Below are 23360 nucleotides of genomic sequence, written 5' to 3'. Positions count from 1 at the left end.
TAAGATATATTTATTCATCTTTATTTGCACCTGTTATTAGTCTTAGGTTTAATATGGCTCTTTACTTTTCTTTGATAAACTTCTTTTTTTAAGTTAACTTTTCTTTGAAAAACTTCTTTTTTTAAATTAACTTTTCTTTGAAAAACTTATTTTTATGGAATTTTTTTAAAATTAGTTTCTGTTTGTTTCCATTACCAAATACTTTTTTTATTTGTTTATAAAATGAACATTTCTACAGTTTTTCACGTGTTAGACTTAAGTGGATTCAATACCATAAAGAATCAGCCTATCTCGTCCATTATACACTTTTTTAGTTTGCGTGGCCAAACTATTTTGAATTGACTGGGCGGTCTTGCCATAACTTGTAGAGCCTGGATAAGTGATCCGAATAAACAGCAGAAAACTAAAAGCTAACATCTACTTTCCTTGATATCTTTGAAAAACCTTCTAACTTCTCTTGTTTTGTGCCGTAGATAAAGATATTCAGTTTTAGAGAAACCTATATCATTAGGAAGCATACATTTTGCTTTTTCGATCAAACGAAGCAGAATTTTCTTTATAAAATTCAGGACAGGTTTGTCACCAAAAACGTTCTAGTGTACCTGCTACGAAAACCCCAAAAATCACCTATAAAGACATGACAGGTGATCACTTTGGCAGCTTTTCGAATTTTCTGGGTGCAAATCGCTTTAATTGAAAACTTGCCGGCACAATTGCATTGTCTTTTCAATCAGATTTCATAATCAAATCAGAAATTCTTAATAGGTTTCAATGATAAGTAGTCCCCTGGGAGAATTCGCTAATGGACCCTTTGCCTTTGAGACAGTCAGCCGACGTTGAGACTCACAAAATGATGTTTAAGGTATCGAGACTTATAACTTATAGACTAATATCTTACATCCCTTTCCCCTGGGCTCTGGGGGTTGAATCAATTTCGGAGGCATTGTTATACGTTCTTAACAAAATTTTGACTGGACGCATTTGAGGAAAAGAGGGCTTGGGGAGGGCTAGTTGCCCTCCTATCCCCTTCGACTCTTAATTTATAGAATTAGAACTTTCAATTTCCAATCAAGTGAGCCTCCTCCAAGGTTTATACGGCCACCACTTCCATAAAATCTTTATATGCCCCGGGAAATAGCTTACAGCCCTCACCCCCGGGATCTGAAGGATTGCGTCAACCCTGGATGCATTATTGTATGATCTTCGGAATATTTTGAAAAAAAGGCCATCTCAAATTTTGATCGAATGCGATTGGGGAAAAGAGGGCTTGGGAGTGCTAGTTTCCCTCCTATCACTTTTGAATCTTAAAAGGGGAACTAGAACTTTCAATTTTCATTCAAATGAGCCTCCTACAAAGCTTATACGGCCACCCCTTCCATAAAAACCTTATTTGCCTCCGGGGCATAAATTACAGCCCTTGCCCCCAGGCTCTGGTTTTTTTTTTCAACCTCGAAGGCATTATTTATATGATCTTTGGACTATTTTGAACAAAATGGCAAAATTTCGATCAGGTTCATTTGGAGAAAAGAGTGTTCGGGGGAGGGGGAGGCTAGTCTCCCCTCCCCCCGATCACTTCCGACTTTTAAAAAGGAAGCTACAACCTTCAATTTCCAATCGGATGAACCTCCTCCACAGTTTTTACGACCACCCCATTCATAAAAATCTTCTATGACCCGAGGCATAACTTACAGTACTTTCCCCCGGGCTCTGGGGTGTTGTGCCGACCTCGGAGTTTTTGTTGTCTGAAAATTTTAAACGAAATTGTTGTCTCAAAATTTTGATCTGATGCATTTGGGAAAAAGAGGACGCAGGGGGGGGGGGGAGCTAGATGCCATCCGATCACTTTTTACTCTTGAAAAAGATGCTAGAACTTCCAATTTCCAATTGAATGGGACACCTCCCAAGCTCATACGGCCACCCCTTCCTTAAAAACCTTATATACCCTCGGGGCATAACTTACAACACTTGCCCCCAGGTTCTTGGGGTTGTGTAACCCCGGAGTTTTGGTTATCTTTTTTGTTATCAATTTGGCTGTTGTTTTTTTAATTAGGCCAGTTTTGATTCTAGAAACGATTTTTGTAATGTTCTACGTTAACGTTCCAAAGCAAGTATTTCAAAGTTCATAATTTAGCTGGCATTTTTGGAAGAAGGTATTTGAAATGTCATAGTAACGTTGCAATTCCACGATAAAGTTCCAGAGTAATTTTTCATACTAAGAATTCCAGAATTCCTTATTCATCGGCATCTTTGAAAGAAGGCAATTGATGACACAGCAATGTTCCGCTGTAGAAGTTCCACAGTGAGAAGTTCCACACTTCATAGAAAAAGAAGATGAGACTTCATCATTTAAAACAACTTTAAGGGACCTACCATAAAGATAGCTCTCAAACCATCTTTAACGAACTCCATTTAGTTTGGAAGACAAATGTCTTCCTAGACATTCTCATTCTTTAACTATATATCTATTAAATCATTTTCAATTGCTGATGATGGTGACAAAAGTTTGTTCTCTGCAAGGAAACGTCGGTACATTTTGGAAAAAAAGTCGTTCATAAAAAAAACTTACTAGTTAATTGTCCATTAGAGTAGAATTTACCCATACGGTGGGCATTTAGAACTTTTGTAACTTCACCCTTCTTATTCACGAGACCATCTTGCAGGTCAATTTGTTTAAATGTATTGACGCAATATATCCACAAGTTTCGCTTCATTTAACTGGTAATAACTAGTAAGCTTCCTGCAATTCTGCACCTGCGGATTCCCGGGTACATGAACTTCTTAGTTTACAACAAAGTATAATCACCTACGGAACAAGTACTGACAAAACTCTCCAAAAGTGACCCCGCGTACCTCAGCGCCTCTAGACGCAAAATGTTGTACTACTTAATCGCTCCGAGCCAAAGTACTTTGCTCCGGCCAATAATTATGATAGAGCGTGATTCAGGCGACGACTGACCGGGATGAATTGTGTAACTACGGTTTTTAGTTGCCAGGTTCGCATAGGTATACAGAGGGTCACTTTTTTTGTGTGGAGAGGATAGGTTTTGTCAGTACTTGTTCCGTAGGTGATTATACTTTGGTTTACAAGGAACAAAATTTATTAGTGATGGTCAACCCAATGGAATATAGTGCTGTTTTTTCAGTGTAGTACTGAACTCGTCTCGTACGTTCAACAGCCAATTAGAACAGGTAGACAGGGTCTTCATTTCTATTGAGAAAACATAGCCGAAATGACCAAATACTTTTATAAACCTCACGAAAGCGGTGATGACCCTTGGCTTCAACAAAGTTCATCAGAGCAACCAGTGAGCTTCTGCAGAATAAGCAGACAGCCTCAGCAGGAAGCTGCTTTGATAAACTCCAGCAGAGGAATAAACAAAAACCTCTATCCCCTGGCCAGAAAACACTCAGCTACATTAATCTTGTCATAAGAAGAGCATTTGGCTTGCGGTGTAACAAAAAAGCCCAGCCTGGGCTTTCGACGCTGGGGCTCAAAAAGTATGTATTTGATCTAAAGACGCTCTTTACCTCCTAGGTTTCCCAGACCGTTCGACCTGTATCAGTCATTCATATTTAAAGACGATAAGTAACAAAGAAAAAGAGAAGGAAAAATTCATGCTGTGTCGGAGATCTTGTGATAGCCATAAAGGGAAGGAGGAAATCCTTAGAATCCTAAATTTGTCACCTGTGGTTGATTTTAAAATTAGACGCAGAAGAATAGTTTTGCGGTATATTTTAATTTCCCAGTACTCTAGTTTGCAGCTCAAGGTCACAACACGCAGTAGGTAGAGAGCGTTACCTGTTTCCAAAAAATGTATACACCAAATGGTGGAACTGCAAAGTGCATGGGTTGAAGCGTGCCATGTTTAGTGTACCATGGCAATCCTTCACAAGAACCAACAATTCTTGGCTCAATTCATATCTATTAAATCATGGCCCGACTAACTCACATAATAGTTTAGTTTAATGAATGGTTTAAATGATTTTGATCATAGTCATTTTATAAAAGAATATATAAATCGTGATATGCGATGAGGTATATACGTTTCAGGTGCCTGCTACTTCATTAATGATGCAGAACATAAAAAAAAATTGCCTTGGTGCTCAAGACAGGTGTCAAGTTGACATATATCCTTCTGTAAAATAATTGTCACTTTCAGAAGTCTGAGTAATTAGACCCAAACCACAGTAATTTTTAACATGTCCAATCTTACACCTTCCTGTTTGGTGTTTTAGTTGTTTTGCAATTAAAAATTAAGCTGGATCAGAAATTTTGTGTCCCCATAGCTCCACCTCAGTGGTTTCAACTGGAGATGCCTCTGTTCCCCTAAATTTTTAAGAGGACTATATAGGTTAAGAGGACTATTTTTATCTAATTTAACAATGAAATACTATGATTTCAGGAATTTCAAAAATTAACATGGGTTTTTATGGGGAAACGAGGTTTTTCGTAAATGTAAATTCAGGGGATAACTTTTTTGGTCGCAAAATATCAATAGACCCTAATAGGTTAAATTTCACTTTGAATGAGTGCTCTTTCACCCGGATCCATTGCCAACTGTGGTCTGTAGGCGTGTCAGATAAAAAAAAATAACTTGATGAACATTAAGTGGCTATATTTGGTTTTTGGAAAACAGGGAAGGAGTGATCAGATTGAGCTGAAATTTTAAGGATTAGCTCCCATGCCTTAGTAAAGCTTATCCTCGAAATTTCAGTCCGATCTGACAACGTTAACGGGGGGTTGTGGTGGGAGGGTCGAAACTTCCGACCCACTTTCCCCCATGAAGATAAAATCGGAGGGGGGGTGAAATTTTGCATGTTTCTTAGTTTGAGCTTAGGCTACGAAATGCGATCACCGCCGTCTCTCTGCGAAATCGCTTAACATTGTGGTGGGTCGCCTCTTTGAAGTGGCACAAGTGTGCCTCCTTGAAAAGCGAGGAAAGCAGCTCTCATATTGTCACATAGCTTTGTAAATAATCTAACTAACAATAAACTGTTTTATATGTAGTTTATAGCTTTCCTTACTTTTGAAAAAATGTCCTCACTCATTTTTTTTTTTTTTTATACGATATCTGCTCTGCGCAGCATGCAGTGCATCAAGAGAACATAGGTTGTTTTCATTTTAATTAGTGCCAGGAGGCCTGTTTTGCGTCATGACATTGCCTTTGCACTGTCTCTACAAAGCGAAAGGAATTTTTCCACAACACCCATTTCTCCTTAAAAAAATTGTCAAAAATATTAAAACAAATTTACTGGATATGGTTTTGCAAGGAATAAACTTGTAAAAAAAATATATCTTTGTTTGATCGCAAAGATCGTCTAGCCTATTTGATAAACCCAAAGCGGGGTGTTCAGAAGCATAAACTATATAAAATCTTACTAGTTTTACCTTGAGGTGGCAAACCTAGCTTTTGTTCAGCCAGGGCATCTAAAGCCCGTCAATCGCGAAAGGGCTAAGATATTATGTGTCACTGAGTGATTTTAATTTCATTTGTTTTTTTGTCAATCCTGCCTAATATTCGCGCCTCCCTTTGGGCTCGTCCGTGTCTCCCTAGGGAGGCATGCCTCCCAGTTTTGAAAACGCTGCCTTAAATTACCTTCATCGGTTATTTTTTTTATGATATATATATTTTTTTTCTATTAGTCACACGTTTTCTTTTGTAAACCTTTGTGTGTTTATTTTTATTTTGCAAATTGTTGTATAATAGCTTTTTGTTCTGGGCAGTTTATTACTTGTTTAGTATTACTCTCTACTAAATACACATTTTGATTTTTCATTATATTAAAAATCGATGAGACAAATTAGACCATAAGACAACATACTGTTAGATGGGGTCTTATAAATAATAAACCGTCGCATATGGTTTTCGGCCATGGTGGCTCCAGTAATGTGCTTTTTGTTTCGATCTAATGCCATTTGTTCGGGGTTTCAGGCTTTTTCTTCGAAATTCCTGTAAATCTTTTTTCGAAATAGTATTTTACTCTTAAGACTAATCGTGATAATAGTTACCGTTCCTGATTCAGCCAAATTTGACCATTATTGACCATTATTTCTCACTGGCCAGTTTTTTTTTAGGCCAATTGACCATTATTTCTCACTGGAATTGACTATTATTCTCAATTGGCCAGTTTCAATCACCAATTGACCATTATTTCTCATTTGCCAATTTTTATTAAAAGACGTTTTTAGATTTTGCTTACTGTGGTCCTTGGTTCGTGGCTTATTGTGGCCTGCAACAGTGACGTCTTGTGCCTGTTATAACGTCACAGTTATAATGTCACATATAACATTACTATTAAGCCGAAAGGTCGTATCTGACATTCAAAGGGAAGATCAGCAATTCAACGCTGAAGTAGGACCAATGTAAGATTGAACATTCATTGCCCGAATTTTCCGTCCTTTGAGAACAGCTTATCATGGAAACCAACCTTAGATTTTAGAGGATAGGGTGGGTTCATAGGCCTCCTCTTGGTGTATTTGGATCAAACCATAAATTTTTGATCTGTAGATTGTTATTTAATACCTTCTGATTTTGAAGATCTAATTCTGTTAATTTATCTTTTCAATTCTAACCGTCACAACAAATCTGAGGACTATTTATTATCTTTGCTGAATCAACTTGTATATCAAATTCATCCATTTTAGTAAGATTTTTTTTTTTCAAAATCCGCTAACTTGCTCATAGTGAAAATCATACTATTTGGCTTAAAACAAATACAAAACAAGTCATACTTTAACAAATGTATTAATTTATATGTCTAAGGAAAAGTATTCCCACCACTTTCCAGTTGCAATGGACAAAAAAAAAGAATCTTATAAAGAAGTTATTATCTTTTTCACATTCCAAACATTTTATACTTTTAACTCGAAAAATAAATGCTGAAAATTTTTCCGTGCTGAAAAATAAATGCTGCAAATTTTCAGCCTTGCTGAAAATTTGCGGAAAAAGAGTTGGTCTGCAATTTCATTGGCAGTCCGTAAATTTAGTCAACACCAATGCCTTTCAATGGCTTTTGATTTTGAAAACCTAATTTCTGTTTATCTGCCCTTTTCGTTCGCCATAAGTATCAGAGCATTACCAGGGTTGCACCTTCAATGCTAGAACCATGGGTAACGCGAAATTTCAAATAAAACAACCACATAAACGCTTATTCGGAGTAAAGTTAGTATTGGTATCCCGATCTTCAGAAGACAGGCTGCACGCAAGCAAGAATAAATTCCCGTATAAGTTACGTTCTCCTTTTACTTTCATTCAATGCTTCATATGTCCCGCTGTCTTGCTAATTTATGCTATGATAAGCAAAACTATACCCTTTCTACCACTTCCAAAAAGAAAGCGGATAAATTATAGCTTTGTTAATCTTTTCGCTCGCTTGGTCATTCTTCTCAATTTGTTAGTGATTTTATGTTTGCTCTGTTGGCAGCCCTAAACAAAATTGAGGCTCGAGAGTTGTACCTTCTTTTGATTTAATCCGTTTAACTATCAAATCTATCCACTTTACTTGGATACTTTTATAAAAAGCTGATTTTTTGTGTTGTGTAGCCTATATCTTATGTCAACACTGTTATTTTTGTGACATTACAAACATTTTGTTATTTTAGCTTGAAAAATGATTGATTACCAGTTGGACTGATCATGTTGAAAACAGTGTCAGAATTCGATTGCTATTTCATTGGTAGGCCGAACTTCGAGTCAACGCCGACATTAAGCCAGCTCAATGGTGCAATTCGAAGGGCTTACTTCGAAAATAAGTGTTTTCAAAGAGAAGAAAACCGATACCTTATAAGCTGCACTGATGGTATTCTCAAGATAACCCCTCTGAAGAAGGATGAAGGGTTTGAAAGTGATAGCTCGTTCGAGGAAGGTAACCCATCCAAGTCCCTTATTGAATCTACAAGTAGTGGAGCTCATAGTGGCTCGGAATCGGATGACTCATCCCTAAGCCGAAGCAATGAGTTCCGAATAGTAAAATGTGTATTCAATATAGCGGAAGTAATATTTTGTCATGTAAGCAAAGATACCATTGTTTGGGTAATTCGTGGGAAACAGGTCAAACTTTGTGGTTTCATTTTTGAATGTATTGCTGAAGAGGCGACTAAAAGACTCTACGAGGATTTCGTTAATGAAAAGAAAGTGTTGAAACATGGGCAGATGCGCAAAAGGTGTGATGTTTCACGCAGTGAATCGATTTTAAACCGTGTATCGATACCAGAAGAACGGTGGTGTGAACTTGAAAAGAAATTTGCAAGATCACCTATTATTGACAAGAGGCGACAACCTGAGCCGAAAGACATCATCAAAAACCTAGAAAGAAAGTCAAGTTTCAATATTGTGAAAAGTGCAGATGGCGTCATGCATATTGAAATTTTAAGTGGAGCTCTTTCACTCCAAGAAGACCGCTCCAAGCTTTCTGAGGAGCTAAATTTAAAATTCAAAGATTTTAGTGACAAGAAATTTCAGCTAAGTGATGAATCAAAAGCCCCATCAAGTGCACATGATTCAGGTAAAACTACACCAAAGAAGCTCCGTTCACCTGTAGCACATGAACTTGAAGCAGTACTGAGGGCCCAGCTAGAGAGGCGGGCAACTCCGGACTCCCTTTCTGAAGAAAGGAAGATATCGGTGCCAGAAAAAGAGAAGCCAAAGAATGAAGCAGCAATTAGAAGAGCCAAATCAATTTGCAGGACTGAGCGGCCGAGAAGCAGATCAAGGTAAGCTTTATTTCGTTTCATCATGCCTTGAAAAAAGTCAGCCAAATTCCATGCTTATACTAAAGCCATTGAAAAATTGGCGCTTATTACTAGGGTGAATTTTTGGATTCAATCGTCATTAAGATAGTTAAGAAATAAAAACAACTTTAGAATCCGAATTTTGTCTTAAATCCAATTATAACATTCATTTCTGTTGCAAATTTACTGTACCCCCATCCCCCTAATGGTCAAATATATTTCTTGAAGGTAATTGTATATGTGCACCAAAATTTTCATGTCACTCTTTTCTGCAAATTGATTTAATTGTGTGTCAAACGATGGAAAATTCATAGCATACATTCAGGGTATACACTTGACCATTAGGAGGGGGGTTAAAGCAAATCTGTGACGATAATGAATGTTATACATGGAATTGGGATGAAATTCTGATTCTAAAGGTATGTCTATTCCTTAGCTATCTCAATAATCAGTGAATAAAAATATCCACCATAATTTTTAGTCTTTCGTTAAAATGGTATAACGTAACACTTTTTGGCTTACCCAAGACTGACTTCTCTCTTACTTGTCAAGAAGATCTCTCAAATAAAATACCAACCGATAGTTCAAATACTTGACTTTTCGCAAACGGTCGGGGCTCTAAGATCTGAGAAATAAGACCCATATTCTTACATTACTTCAGTTTTACTCACTTCAATGGGCTTTACCCTTCTTTTTCCATTTATACTTTCATGCTTTAAACTTTTACTTCAGTTTTACTTTTACCTTTCACTTGCATCCTCAGTTTTACTTTCATCTTCTCAATTCTGCTGGTTCTCGCTACTTTATGAATATTTATTATTAGGTGTCGCATATTCTGCTGAGTGAACCGTTAATTAAGATACTCGTTCATGTGTTGTGTTCTGGTGTTTCCTTTTCGTTTCATTCCTCTTTACTTTTATTTTTACTGCTCTTTACTTTTTTTTTACTTTTATTTTATTTTTAAATGGTGGATTCATGTTTGGTTTGTGGAAGCAATGGTGCATCTAGAGCAAAATCTTATCTCTATGTCAATGTCACAAGGACGCCAATAATTAACTAAATTGACAAATTTATTAAAAAAAGTGAGAAACAGAAAAAAAAACACTGAATGAGGGCGCCAGGATTTTTTTTTGGGGGGGGGGGACCTTTTCCCCCCTGAATCCGTAAGTGTCCTGGTGGGGTAAAGTCTGATGGGAAATTGAATTCATCTGTCTATTCAATATCACGTATTCACCATTCAAATTTAAATTGACGTTTTCGTTTCGGGTCGTTCTCTCTTTTTTTTACGATCGCTAAACATACGATCGCTTTCCCAGACTCATCGATTGGACACCCCCCCCACTCCCCAGTAAAGAAATGATTTATTACGCCAATGCTCTAAAATTCTCAGAAATATATTAATTGTACGACAATTAAAACAAATATATACCGATTTGGAAATAAAATTCAGCTCGGCCCATTTGGGTAGCCTGTCCCTGAAGATGCTTGTAGCAATTTACTTACACGGATTCTTATCATGGTTTATATTTGATTTTTGGATCTTATCACTTTTTTTTTTGGGGGGGGGGGTTACGGAATGATTTGTTTTCGACAAGGTGGTATACGCCCAAAAAAAACTAAAAGAACGCATACAAATTTTTTATATCAATTTTTGTTACGTTTTTACGAGCCAGACAAACATTTATGGGTGGGGGGGGGGATAAAACTACCCAACCCCCCTGGATATGGCCTTGCTATTAAGATTGCTTCTTTTTCTTTTCTTTTTTTTTTACACGCTGAGACCGATTTTCTTCCAAATTGATTTTATGTCGTTTATTTCCATCAGCATATTTACAAATTTAAAGTTACGAAGGCGATTTAAGTCTTAGTGAATTAAGTTCAGGAAGATATTCGTCCACCCAAAAATCAAAACATCTTCCATGCACTTTTAAGTTTTGAGACGAATATATTAGCTCGGGTTATCAGCACTGCTTTCAGAATTATTCTAATTTTACATAGATTATGTAGAGACACAGTGAAAAATGCGTTTTCTTATATCTGATATTCCTCCGAAGAAAAGAAACACATTAAATAAATAGACTTCTCGGCACAGATTTTTTTTTTCATAATTAGAAAATTAAGCAGAAGTAGTCTACAATACATCTAAAAGCACGTTCCCTTTTCTCCTTCTGGACCTTTAGTTTAACCAGGGCCGTGTTCTGTGCGCAAAAATTAGTTTAAATATTGTTTTTTTTACTTTTACATGAGTCGAAGATTTTTTTTTGGAGGGAGGGGGGGGGGAAACAGGTCGGCCTAACCCCCCAATACGTCATAAGTGTAAGCACAAGGAAATAAAGAGCTCACTTTTTTAAAAATCCTGTGACACAGACAATTATAGTTTGTCATATATTTGCACATTAGGGGGGGGGGGTAAAGAATAGTGGGTCTGCATGCGGAATGTATTAGGTACAATTATTCTGCATATTATGAAGTAAGAATTGTTTTCTTACTTCACACTGTCAAAATACTTTACCCCCACTCCCCCTAATGTGCAAATATATAGCCAAAACTATATATTTCGCATCTATTCTGCCACTTCTCTTTGTCTTGTCTCACGCTACGCTGAAAGAAGCTAGCGAAGAAACGGTTCTATTTAGCTTCTATATAAATAGGCGCTGTAACAGACAAGTACCGCTTTTTTGAAATTTTGTTTTAATTAAAATGAAGTAAATGAATGGAAAATGAATTTGTTAATAAATTAAACTTTTTTTTTAATTTGCCCTGAAATTTGTTGGAAGAAAGGGGGAGGGGTGCTAATCAATATTTTCCCCTGCTGCAAGAGAGACCAAAACCACCATTGATGTAAGCACAATTTTTAAAATAGCTTCCAAATTAGCAGCATCTAAATGTACTGAGGATTGTCTTAAATTGTAATAAAAAGGAACAAGAAAACAGATTAGAGAAATATCTCATACTTCAAAAGAGTTATTAACATCCTTAACTACCAAAGTTATTATTTTATTAAACTTCTTTTTGATTTACTAAGGTTTGACGTTGCTATTTCTATGGTTATGTTTCTGCTTTATTACCCTCTTATCTTTACTTTATCCCTTTTACTTTTCTCAGCTTGAAGGTGACCTCCTTCAGCCCCTAAGTGTTCTGCCGTCTTTTACCTCTGATTAAAATAATTATCATATTTGTAATATAAAAAAATCATATTCAAATTCCTTTTACTCCTTGCGTAAGGTCTTATTTGGATCCTTTAATGGCGAGTCATATTGTATGGAATAAGATAAGATAAGATAAGTTTTATTCTTCATTAAATACACATACAATATTAGATGTTATAAATCCCTCAAAGGCTCATTGGCCTGTACAAAGAGGGAAGACATATGAATTACATACTCAAAGATAAAAAACAAAAGAAAATTTAAAATGATCACTTACTCACATATGAAGGAGAAGAAAATAAAATATAAATAAAATAGAAACTATAGAAAAAATTAGAATAAACCAACTAAATTAATTAATTATATTAAAAAGACTAAAAAAAAAAAAAAAAAATAGAAAATAAAAAAAAAAAAAAAAATGTAATTATTACTATAAGCGAATTCCTGTCGTCGAAACAGAATTATGTGTATTTTCAAGTATAACCAACATCATAATAGCTGTTACGATATTATTCATAACTCTTATCCAAGATATTAAAATATCATAACACAAACCATGTACAGCCCTTTTAAACTTATATTTAAAACTATATAAATCCCAGTTCAATCAGCTCTGCTTATTTCTGAGGCAAGGTAGCAAAATTGACATTTATGGGTTATTTCAATCATAAGGCTTATAATTATTGGACTGTAATAAAATGGTGCGAAAGCAATAAAATTTAACCTGTCTTCATGAATGCTACTCCTTAGTGAACTATACAAGTTTCACCAATAAATATTGATAATCATACCTAAGGCCTGGGAGTCATAGCGCAGAGAATACCACCATAAAACAAACTAAACATTCAGGGGACATCAACTCCACCAAAAAAAAAAAAAAAAAAAAAAAAAAAAAAAAAAAATAAATATTCAGCTTGATTCTTAACTAAACGGTCCTTAGTAGACCTCTTGAAATTGCCAAAAGAATGACATTTATGTACTGAAGAATTTAGGGAGTTCTAAAACTTATGACAAGCGAGGAGGGGATTAAAATCTGACTGCACAATGGGAGTAGGAGGACTGCAGATTCTATGTGACGAACGAAGGTTATATGGAGCTGAATCAGAAATAAACTGAGGAGTTTTTTGAAGAGATTTTGGAAGATTGCCATGAAGCTGATGAAAAACAAAAGAAGCACAAGAAAGAATGTAGATAGACTTTAGTTTTAAAAGTGGTCTTGGTGAAGAAGTGTTGGTGTCAATAGCCAGAGGCGTTGTTTTATCATACATGACATAAAGCGACCGCAGTGTAGAAGGAAAAGTAGACATCCATACTATGGGGCAATAAGAGACATATGACTGGACAAGGCAGAAAAAAAGAAGCTTCAGAATAGATCCAGGATAGGTGTGTTTGAGTTTTCGAATGACACCCAAACTCCGTGAGACCTTAACCCTAATCATGGCTATATTGTGTCTAAATGAAAGGTTCTCATCAAACAGGATACCAGGATACCGGACCAAACGATTCTTTGCTCTACACAAGGGGCACCTGAAGCTGTGTCAGTTGAGGGAAAGCTACACCAATTCGAGAAAAAATAAGAAAATGTGACTTGGTAACATTCAAGGCCAAGTAATTCCCCTCAAGCCATGAAACTACTCTCTCAAATATTGCCACCAGATTAGACCTGACATCACATTCCATCCTCCCTAGAGTCCCAAAAGTGCTGTCGTCAGCAAAAGCAACGAGGCAATCTTCATTAGAAGTAGCATTGGGACACGAAGGAACATCCGGATGACACAGATTGCAGCATACTAGAGGACTGGTGTTCTTGACTGCTGAAATCAGATCATTGACATAAATCAGAAATAAAACGGGGCCAAGAACAGATCCCTGGGGGACACCATATTTTGTTGGAATCTTTTTAATCAACTTAATGTGTTTAGTCTATAATATCTAAAGTTTTTGTTTTTTTTTATTTTATTTTTTTCTTTTTGCTCTTCTCTCTTTGAGTAAGTAATTATTTCTTTTTTCTGAGTTAGTGACTGGTTTGTCTTCCCCCTTCTTTACATACCAAAGAGCTTTTGGGCGAGCAGTGAAGTATAATATTGTTTGTTTATCTCATAATGAATAAATCTTATCTATTTACACTAACCCTTTTATGAATATTTCTCTATGGATCTCTCTAATTCTTTTTCTGATTTTTTAGGGGGTATTTTGGCTTTATTCTTATTTCTTCCTTAAGGGCTAACGAGAAGCTCTCTTTGAAGCTCAGCTCTTTCCTTTAAATCCTGCCTATCAGGGGCAAATCTCCAGTATTTTTATTGGTAGGGGCCAAGAGGGGTTCATATCTGGATAGTTAAGAGACATGGGCTATATAATAATTTTATTCTCCAAATTATTGCAAGGTCATTTGCCCCTCCCCCCGTTGTACCCTCCAAAAAAAGACGCCCCTGCGTCGTTTGGGGGGGGGGCGTAATTATTATTACAACTTCTCTCTCCATTTTAATTAAGACTGATTGTTGATCAACCCTTCAAAGCCATGGAAAATTTACTTTAAAGGTTGAATTTCTTTAAACATCCTTTAAAGCTGGTAAAAATTTGTAATATTTTTGGTTAAGAGTTAGGTTTACGTTAAGTTTTTTAGTCTTTTAGTTTACGTCTTTGTAATCGAACTTCGAATCTTGCACTGTAGGATAGGAACATTTTCTTTAAAGCTTTAATTCCTTTAAATGTCCTTTAAAGCTGGTTAAAGCTTGTAATATTTTTGGTTAAGTGATTGGTTTTTTAGTCTTTTAGTTTGCACCTTTATAATCGAACTCCGATTTTCGCGCTGTGGATATTAAAATTCAATATCCTTCAAATATCCGTTAAAGCTGGTAAAAATATATAATTCTTTGGTTAGGAGTTTGGTTTGTGTAGGGTCTTTTAGTATTTTAGTTTACGTCTTTGTAATCGAACTTCGAATCTTGTGCTGTGGGATAGAAAAATATCCTTTAAAGCTTTAATTCCTTTAAATATCCTTTAAAGCTGGTAAAAGTTAGTAATATTTTTGGTTAAGTGATTGGTTTTTTAGTCTTTTAGTTTTCGCCTTTATAATCGAACTCCGATTTTCGCGCTGTGGATATGAAAATTCAATATCCTTCAAATATCCTTTAAAGCTGGTAAAAATATATAATTCTTTGGTTAGGAATTTGGTTTGCGTAGGGTCTTTTAGTATTTTAGTTCTTTGTAATTGAACTTCGAATCTTGTGCTGTGGGATAGGAAAATATCCTTTAAAGCTTTAATTCCTTTAAATATCCTTTAAAATTGGTAAAAATATGTAATGTTTTTAGTTAGGAGTTTGGTTTGCGTTAGGTTTTTTAGTCTTTTAGTTTACCTCTTTACAGTCGAACTTCGAATCATGCGCTGTTGGAAAGTAAGATTTCCATTAAGGAATTTAAAAGTATTTCTTCTGAAATGCGTACAGTGATCCTTGCATATTGTAATTTTCCTCACTCCAACAGTTAAACGAGCCTATTTACGTAACTGCGAATCTAGTTGTCTTTTCGAGTCCACTCTCTTAACTCAAATATGCTTTTTTTATATTTGCTTGTTGTCCCAACCTTGTGTATGGTCAATTGCTGATTAAGCTTCTTCGGAAATAAGGAAAAGGTAAATACACATCGTTATAAAATAAAAATACATTTCACAGCTGCTTGAAATAGCTTACTTAAATTTTTTAGTTTCTTTATAAATAAAATTCTAACTCAACAAAAATAACTAGAAATTAAATAGTTTCCGTCTTATATGTATTGTCTTAAACGAATCATGTTATTGCTTATTTCTGTAGAAGCAATAATACCTATTTTTAAGACCTGGTCGGTTTTAAAACTTTTTTGGTAAATGTTCAGTCAGTCAAAGGGATGCTTTTTAGTAAGTATGAATTTTAGGTTTTTTTTTAAATAATGATATTGGTAAATTTTTATGGCTCCTGGGGGTGATGATTATGAATATGATTGCAAATTTAATGAAAATGTTAAGGTTTAAGGTTTGTGGTGCTGTTTGGGGACTGTGATATAGATATGTTATTATTTTTTTCATTTTTTTTTTATTGTTTTATTATGTTAGTGTATTTTTGCCACCCCCTTGGACAAGTTTTTACTTCTTGGGGTGGCCGTTAAACTTATGTTAAATTATTTGATTGTTTAGAATAAATCTATCTCTCTCTCTCTCAAAGGACAGAGTGTTAAATTTGATCTTATTGGTTCTGCTGTATGGAAATTTAAGCCAGTGAAAAAAATAAATGTTTTCGAGTTACTGCTTCGCAAACAGTCGTCAGTGTCTCCATGGGGCGTGCATATGAATTTAGTATTGTTTATATTACTGGAGGTAGAAAGCAGTGACAATTATGTCATCCACAGGAGCTAACGACAGTACCGGTTTTAGGCCTGGGCAGGGGGAAGGGAGCTATCTCCCAGTTTTTGTGGCATCTGAAATTAAATTTCTTTCATTTTATATTTTTATACTCCTATTAAGGCACCTTGACCCCCCTCCACCAGGTTATGAGGCCTCAAATCACTGGCGACAAGCAGAAAAAGTTGTTATTGAAGGGTTTAATAACTTCGTAGCTCCACTAAATAACTGAATTTCTGCACAAAATAGATCCAAACTCTTTTGAATAGCTCAAAAAGCCCTAAAAAATCAAAATCAAACCTGAAAATTCACTTTTATCTCCCCCTGAAAAGGTTGTTTCAGTCCTGCTTTTGTGTTCTCTTATGTTGGTAACCGTTAGGTTAAATTGAGTAAAAGCATGTCAGCACGACTTGCTTTTTAAACAATTTTAATATCGGCAGAAGTCTCTTACAAAGATCGTCATTCATTGACGTTAAATGGAGATCATAGAACAATAGGCCAAGTCAGCGATATACGTCATGGAAGAGGCTTAGAAGCCATGCTCTCCACCTTAAAATCTTGACTTATTGCAACACTCGTATAATCAACCTACTTTATGCGTTTTCCCAAGTTCTGCCGTTTTAAATACCCCCCCCCCCCAAAAAAAAATACATTTACGCCCCTGTGCCAAATAGAGCATAATTTTAAGCATCTTCATATTCTGAATCTGTATGTAAAACATTTAGTTTATAAACCACCTTTGATCTTCATAACAATGATTATAAATATAAACTAATTATGGTCATACAATCAGGTCTCGTCCTCGTCAGCGTCTCCCTGTCGACGTTGAAGAGGTGAATTCAGTAAAATTGACCCCACCACCACCGATACAACTGCCCCAAGAGAGCCAAAGACATCAAATTTCGCGAGAGCGTGGCAGGTCAATAAATCGCCGAGGACGAGAAGATCCAAGGCGTGACACAAGTCAGTTTCAAATGAGAAGCATAGTTCCTTGTGTAGTTGGTGCTTTGCCCCCTGGTTTCCCACCTTACCCACCTGGAGCTATAATGCTCTACCCGGTTCATGCACCGCCACAAGGTAAGATATTATAAATTCTACTCTAAATTTCCTGTTATTTCCAAATTTTTTCCTAATTTCCAATTTTTTTTTCCTAATTTTAATTTTGTATTTTCCGAATTTTTAACTTTAAAACTATGAGCAAAGAGAGATGAATAGAAATTATTGTTGATCTATTGGTAATTTTTTGTCTTTGTACTTTTGGAAAAATGAGAACAGACAGATTGATTATATATTCCCCTGCCCCAAAACCTAACTGTGGGTATAGGGTCCTCGTTCTGGGGTTGCAAGCAAGGCCGCATCCAGGAGGGGGGATCTAGGGGGTTTGAATACCTCCTCCCCAAAATGTTTGTCTGACTCGTAAAAATGCAACAAAAATGGATATAAAAAAATATTTTATGCGGTTTTTGAGATTTGTGTAAGCCCCCCCCCCAAAAAAAAAATTCCTTGTGTTAAACATCCCCCGAAAAAAATCATGGATACGGTCCTGCTTGCAAGGTAGAATTTTAAAGTAGTAACTATTTGTTTCAAATCTTTCTTATTTTTTTACTTTGAAAATATGGCTGTAGAGGGAAAGAGTTCGTATTGCGGTGTATTGGTAACTTGGGGTAATATCAAGGTTTGTTTTGTTGTTTTTTTTTTCATTTTGAGAAATGGATTTTTATACCGTCTCTAAAAAAAGTTTTTTTTAAAGATAAAAAAAGCGTGACATTACAGCCATAAAAACGAGCAGAAGTGAAGTCATATAGTAAGTCAAGCTTATATCAGATTGAAACTACAATGAATGAATAAAAGGACCCTAAATCAAACAAAATTAAAATGAATAATCAACATAAAATAAACACAAATTACCAGAAATAAAAGTGGATTTGCAACCTCCTTAAATCATCTAGAGGTTAAAGTGTCATTTATGCTTTATGCCTGTGCTACATTATAGTCACACTTGTCGATAAAATCAAAATTACGCACGACTACAGTGCCAATTACGTTCGCCGTTCGTAATTTCTCGAGTTGAACATTGTTCAACTTTCTAACATAAATTTCTTGACTGACCAATCAGAGGCAAGGTTTAAGACATAATTTTTAAAACTAGAAAAGATGGAAACTTAGAACAGCGGTTTTTCTGATGTTCTAAACAGCGGAAAAAATTTTCCGCTGTTTAGAAAAACATATGTTTTTCTAATTTTTGCCAGATTCCCATGGGAGAGGAATCTGGCAGAAGTTGAGAAGACTTAGTATTAGTAGAGAACAGTTGGACACAAATTACTGTTGGTGTAAACTCGTTAAACTAATTTCTTGCAATTTCAATGTTTTGCTTTTTAAATACAAGTGTGACGCTAAAATCAAGAAAACTGTCTTGTCATTCATGATATTTGGCTTTCTTTATTGATAGATGTGACTATGATGTGGCACGGGCATTACAAGAAAAAATGCATTTTTCTTCAAAGTTGTTTTCCAACAATAACTACAGAAAAAGAAATTACAAAGGCTTTGAGATAAATGTAAGGCTACCGCTCCTTTAACCTTCCTTAAACTGACCTCTAAAAGGCCAATGTCATTTGGGTTTTACTGACAACGAAATGTCAAACAAATAGGACCTAATGTGTTTTTTAATTGACATTAAATTAAAAAAAACAAGTTTTTTTAACTGAAAGTAAGGAGCGACATTAAAACTTAAAACGAACAGAAATTATTCCGTATATGAAAGGGGCTGTCCCCTCCTCAACGCCTCGCTCTTTACGCTAAAGTTTTGATTGTCTAAAAAAAATAGAGTTGTGAGAAAGTCAAACTTTAGCGTAAAGAGCAAGGCGTTGAGGAGGGGACAGCCCCTTTCATATACGGAATAATTTCTGTTCGTTTTAAGTTTTAACTTCGCTCCTTACTTTCAGTTAAAAAAAAAACTTGTTTTTTTTTATTTAATTTTTGAACGTTTTTGAATTAATGCAGGTTTTCATCTTGGGTCACAGTACATGAATAATTAAAACAAAATTTTTATATTAATTTACTTTTATTTGGTTAAATGGCTTTCCCGAAACTTGTTTCATTTTATTTACGAACGTTTTCATTAGTAATAAATATACGTAACTTACGAATTAACTTATGTAACGAACTTCTATATTCATATATTTTTAATACGTATATTAGGGGGTTCGCCCCCTAGTCAATACCTTGCTCTTTAACCGAAAGTTCGAATTTTGTTCCAATTCTTTAAAAAATGACCGCTTAATCACAAAGGCTGTTAATTAGAATAAATAGCTCTTATGAAGTACTAAAAAATCTCCGGCTTAAAGAGTGAGGTATTGACTAGGGGGTGAGCCCAATAATATATGTAATATTTTCTGTTCGTTTAAAGTTATGATGTTGCTGCTGTTGCAGTTGAAAAACTTGTTTTTTTATATTTAATTTCTGATCTTTTTTTAAATAATGTTGGGAAGTCCGGCGTCCCCTTCATAGCAATGTCTCTTCCCCCATGAAAACTTCCTTCATGGAAAGATCCTCCTATATAACCCCCGACCCCAGGAAGGTACGCAGGAATTTTTTCGGGGGGGGGGCAATTTGTTTCGGGGGGCCTAATCCTTCAAACCCATTATTCTGTGAGAAAAATCAGAAAATTATGGGAAAATGAAAAAAATCGTGAGATATCGGGGGGCCCCGGGCCCGGAGGCCCCCCTGCGTACGTACCTGCCCTACCCCCTACCCCCCTCTCCCACTACCAGGAAAAATCTCCCCTGAAATCGTCTGTACTGTATACTTCCCAATAACCAATACTATATGTTAACATTGAGTAAAGTTCATAGCTTTCAGCCCTCCTCCCAGGAACTTCGGGGGATTAATTCATCCTAAAAGAGATACATATAATATTTTCGACAAAGCTAAATAGAATGGCTATCTCAAAATTTTGATCAGGTGACTTCGGGAAAGCAATGAGCGTCGGAGAGGGCCTTGTGGCCGTTCATTTTTTTTTGGTCCCTTAAAAGAATCACTATAAATTTTAATTTTCATTCCAATGAGCCCTTCCACGATATTCTAAGACCACTGGGTCGATACGATCACACCTGTGGAAAAAAAATAAAAATAAACACGCACCCGTGATCTTTCTTCTGGCAAAAAATGCAAAATTCTACATTTTTGTAGATAGGAGCTTGAAACCTCTACAGTAGAGTTCTCTGATACGCGGAATATGGTGGTGTGATTTTCATTAACGTTCTATAATTTTTAGGAGGTCTTTTCCCCTTTTTTCAAAAATCAGCCAAATTTTCTCAGGCGCGTAACTTTTGATGGGTAGGATTAAACTTGATGAAACTTATATATTTGAAATCAGCATTAGAATCAGATTCTTTTGATGTATTTATTTGTGTCAAAATACCGTTTCCTAGAGTTTCGGTTAACATTGAGCCGGGTCCCAATAACCAATACTATATGTTAACATTGGGTAAAGTTCATAACTTTCAGCCCTCCCCCTGGGGGCTTCGAGGGATTAAACCATCCTAAAAGACATAGTCATTATATTTTCGACCATGTTGAACAAAATGGCTGTTTCAAATTTTTGATCGGGTAACTTTGGGGAAAAATGAACTTAGGAGAGGACCTAGTTGTCCTTTATTTTTTTGTTCAGTAAAAAAGGTCACTAAGACTCTTAATTTCTATTTGAATGAGCCCTCTCGCGATATTCTGCGACCATTGGGTCTATACAATCACCCCTGGGAAAAAAACAAACAAATAAACACGCATCTGTGATCTTTCTTCTGGAAAAAAATGGAACATTCCACATTTTTGTAGATGGGTCCTTGAAATCTCTGCATTAGGGCTAAAGTACTGCCTGGATCTAGTGATGTGATTTTAATTAAGGTTCTATAACTTTTAGGGGGTCTTTCTCCCTTTTTTTGAAAATCAGCCAAATTTTTTCAGGCGCGTAACTTTTGATAGGTAAAATTAAACTTTATAAAACTTATATATTTGAAATCAGAATTAAAATCTGATTTCTTTGATGTATCTATTGGTATCAAAATTCCATTTTTTAGAGTTTCGGTTACCATTGAGCCGGGTCGCTCCTTACTTACAGTTCGTTACCACCACAGTTTATAGACAGTAAGCTTATCGCAGATTATTTCTGGTCATCGTGAACAAAAAGCTCCTCCCACTTCTTTCTGCCTTAGCTTGTTTAGCCTGTTTCTGAATATACCAGTAAGCTTATCGCAGATCATTTCTGATCATCGTGAACAAAAAGCTCCTCCCACTTCATTCTGCCTTAGCTTGTTTAGCCTGTTTCTGAATATACCAGTAAGCTTATCGCAGATCATTTCTGGTCATCGTGAACAAAAAGCTCCTCCCACTTCTTTCTGCCTTAGCTTGTTTAGCCTGTTTCTGAATATACCAGTAAGCTTATCGCAGATCATTTCTGGTCATCGTGAACAAAAAGCTCCACCCACTTCTTTCTGCCTTAGCTTGTTTAGCCTGTTTCTTTCCACTCGCACCCCTGTCCGGGTTTTTATAGGGAGAGATAGAGAATGATCATACTGCTATATTCTGTCTACTGTGGTTACCACGAACTGTTTGAAAACAGAAGCACAAAAAAGAAACTAACAGTACTTAGTAGGGTTTAAGGAAATGAAAAAAATATTTTTTTACTTTTGAAATAAAATATTCTTTACTTTTGGTTTTATTTTAATATTTAGAATGTGTTATTTTTAGTCTAGTTTTTTTTTCATTTATTCTATATAATTTAAAAGTATCAGCAATGGAAACCTAAATAAAATTTTGAATGAAACATTGGTAACATTTGAAGCAATCGGCTTAGTTTGTTTTAGGAATATTTTGATCTTGCTAAGCAATAAACAGTTCAACTATTGGTCTGTTATACATTTGAGAGAAATGCATTTAAAAAGAAAAAACTGCAATTTACTATAAATCAAACTAATCACGCAAGACTGGCTGAAATTTTATGATTTTTTAAAGGGATAACTCTAAAAATTCTTACATTTCAATGTTATGATGGTAGAAAAAAAAATCTGTTTAAAATATTTTGTCATTATGAGTAAAATGTGAATGACACTTTAGCTTTTAGAGGGCTAAAGAAGCGATGGCCACACTTAACTGTGGTAACTCCTGTTCGTTTAAGTTCAGTTTGGCTTATTTTTTTTTTAACAAGAACATTTCGTTTAAGTTCAGTTTGGGTTATTGCTTTATTTATGCTCTTTTTTGGTATTAACATCACTCTTAAATTAAAAAAAATGTTATTAAGGAATGTTGTTTTACATTAATTTTCTTTTGTTTTTAAATATTTGTACCATTGAAGAATTATTTGTGGTAATAGAAAAGGTTTGCTCGTGGCGATAGAGATTTCTCCTATAGCGCCACTTATAGCGCTGGAGATTGTGTCAACTAGGCTAGCATCGCTCTCAATTAATGAGAGAAAATTGAATATGTAGATATACCATTGTGGCTTCTTCTTTCTTGAGCTATCTGGAGATCAGATTCCTTTGGGAGCATTTACCTTGGAGACTGGCGAACTAATTACCTATTATCGGACTAGACTCAGACATATAAGAGAAATAAACACATGTAAAAAGACAATAGATTTATTGAACTTACATGCTTAGTTTTACAGCGACGGGTCACTTCAATGACAATCATGGTGACAAAAATACGATAAATTCGTCTGAATCTCTCTAGTTCTAAGGTACTAATTGCTTCAAATCTCGATAGAGATTCAAAATTAAAAAGGCACTTTTACCCCACTCCCAAACGCAGTTCTTTCGTCCTGCGCTATAGGGACTGCCTGCAATTGGCTTACGTGGCCCAAGGACGCGAACCCTCGTCCAATAATACGTCTTATATATTTTTGATGATTTAGGCGTTCACACGGTTATTATCGTTTAAACTTCCTTAAAAATATTGTGCGTAGCACTTTTCTTATTGCTCACTGTCTTAGCGAAATCCAAAGACTGCAGTTTCTTTTCTTTGCTGGTTAAGGACTTTTTCATCTTTGAAACTAGATTTAGCTTAATTATAGGAGTCCGAATTAAAGAAGGAACTTTATTTTTGTATTTCA

General features: G+C 35.6%; 1 protein-coding gene across 10 annotated transcripts in view; it reads left to right on the top strand.

Moving 5' to 3' along the window:
* LOC148941940 (uncharacterized) overlaps window positions 1-23360 on the top strand; it is a 114772-nt gene that overhangs the window by 42112 nt on the left and 49300 nt on the right. For all 10 annotated transcript variants that reach the window (XM_089103103.1, XM_089103099.1, XM_089103100.1 and 7 more), the window contains 2 exons: window positions 7604-8713; window positions 17046-17329. In XM_089103103.1, coding sequence (XP_088959229.1) covers window positions 7638-8713; window positions 17046-17329 — 1360 coding nt within the window. In that variant the 5' untranslated portion in view covers window positions 7604-7637. The remainder of the gene's footprint in view (window positions 1-7603; window positions 8714-17045; window positions 17330-23360) is intronic.

This window comes from Artemia sp. Qi Xiang Cuo, chromosome 17 (assembly GCF_049724085.1).
Source record: "Artemia sp. Qi Xiang Cuo chromosome 17, ASM4972408v1, whole genome shotgun sequence".
Lineage (NCBI taxonomy): Eukaryota > Metazoa > Arthropoda > Branchiopoda > Anostraca > Artemiidae > Artemia > Artemia sp. Qi Xiang Cuo.
The sequence above is the reverse complement of the archived record's forward strand: the minus strand, read 5'-3'. Positions and strand labels throughout refer to the sequence as shown.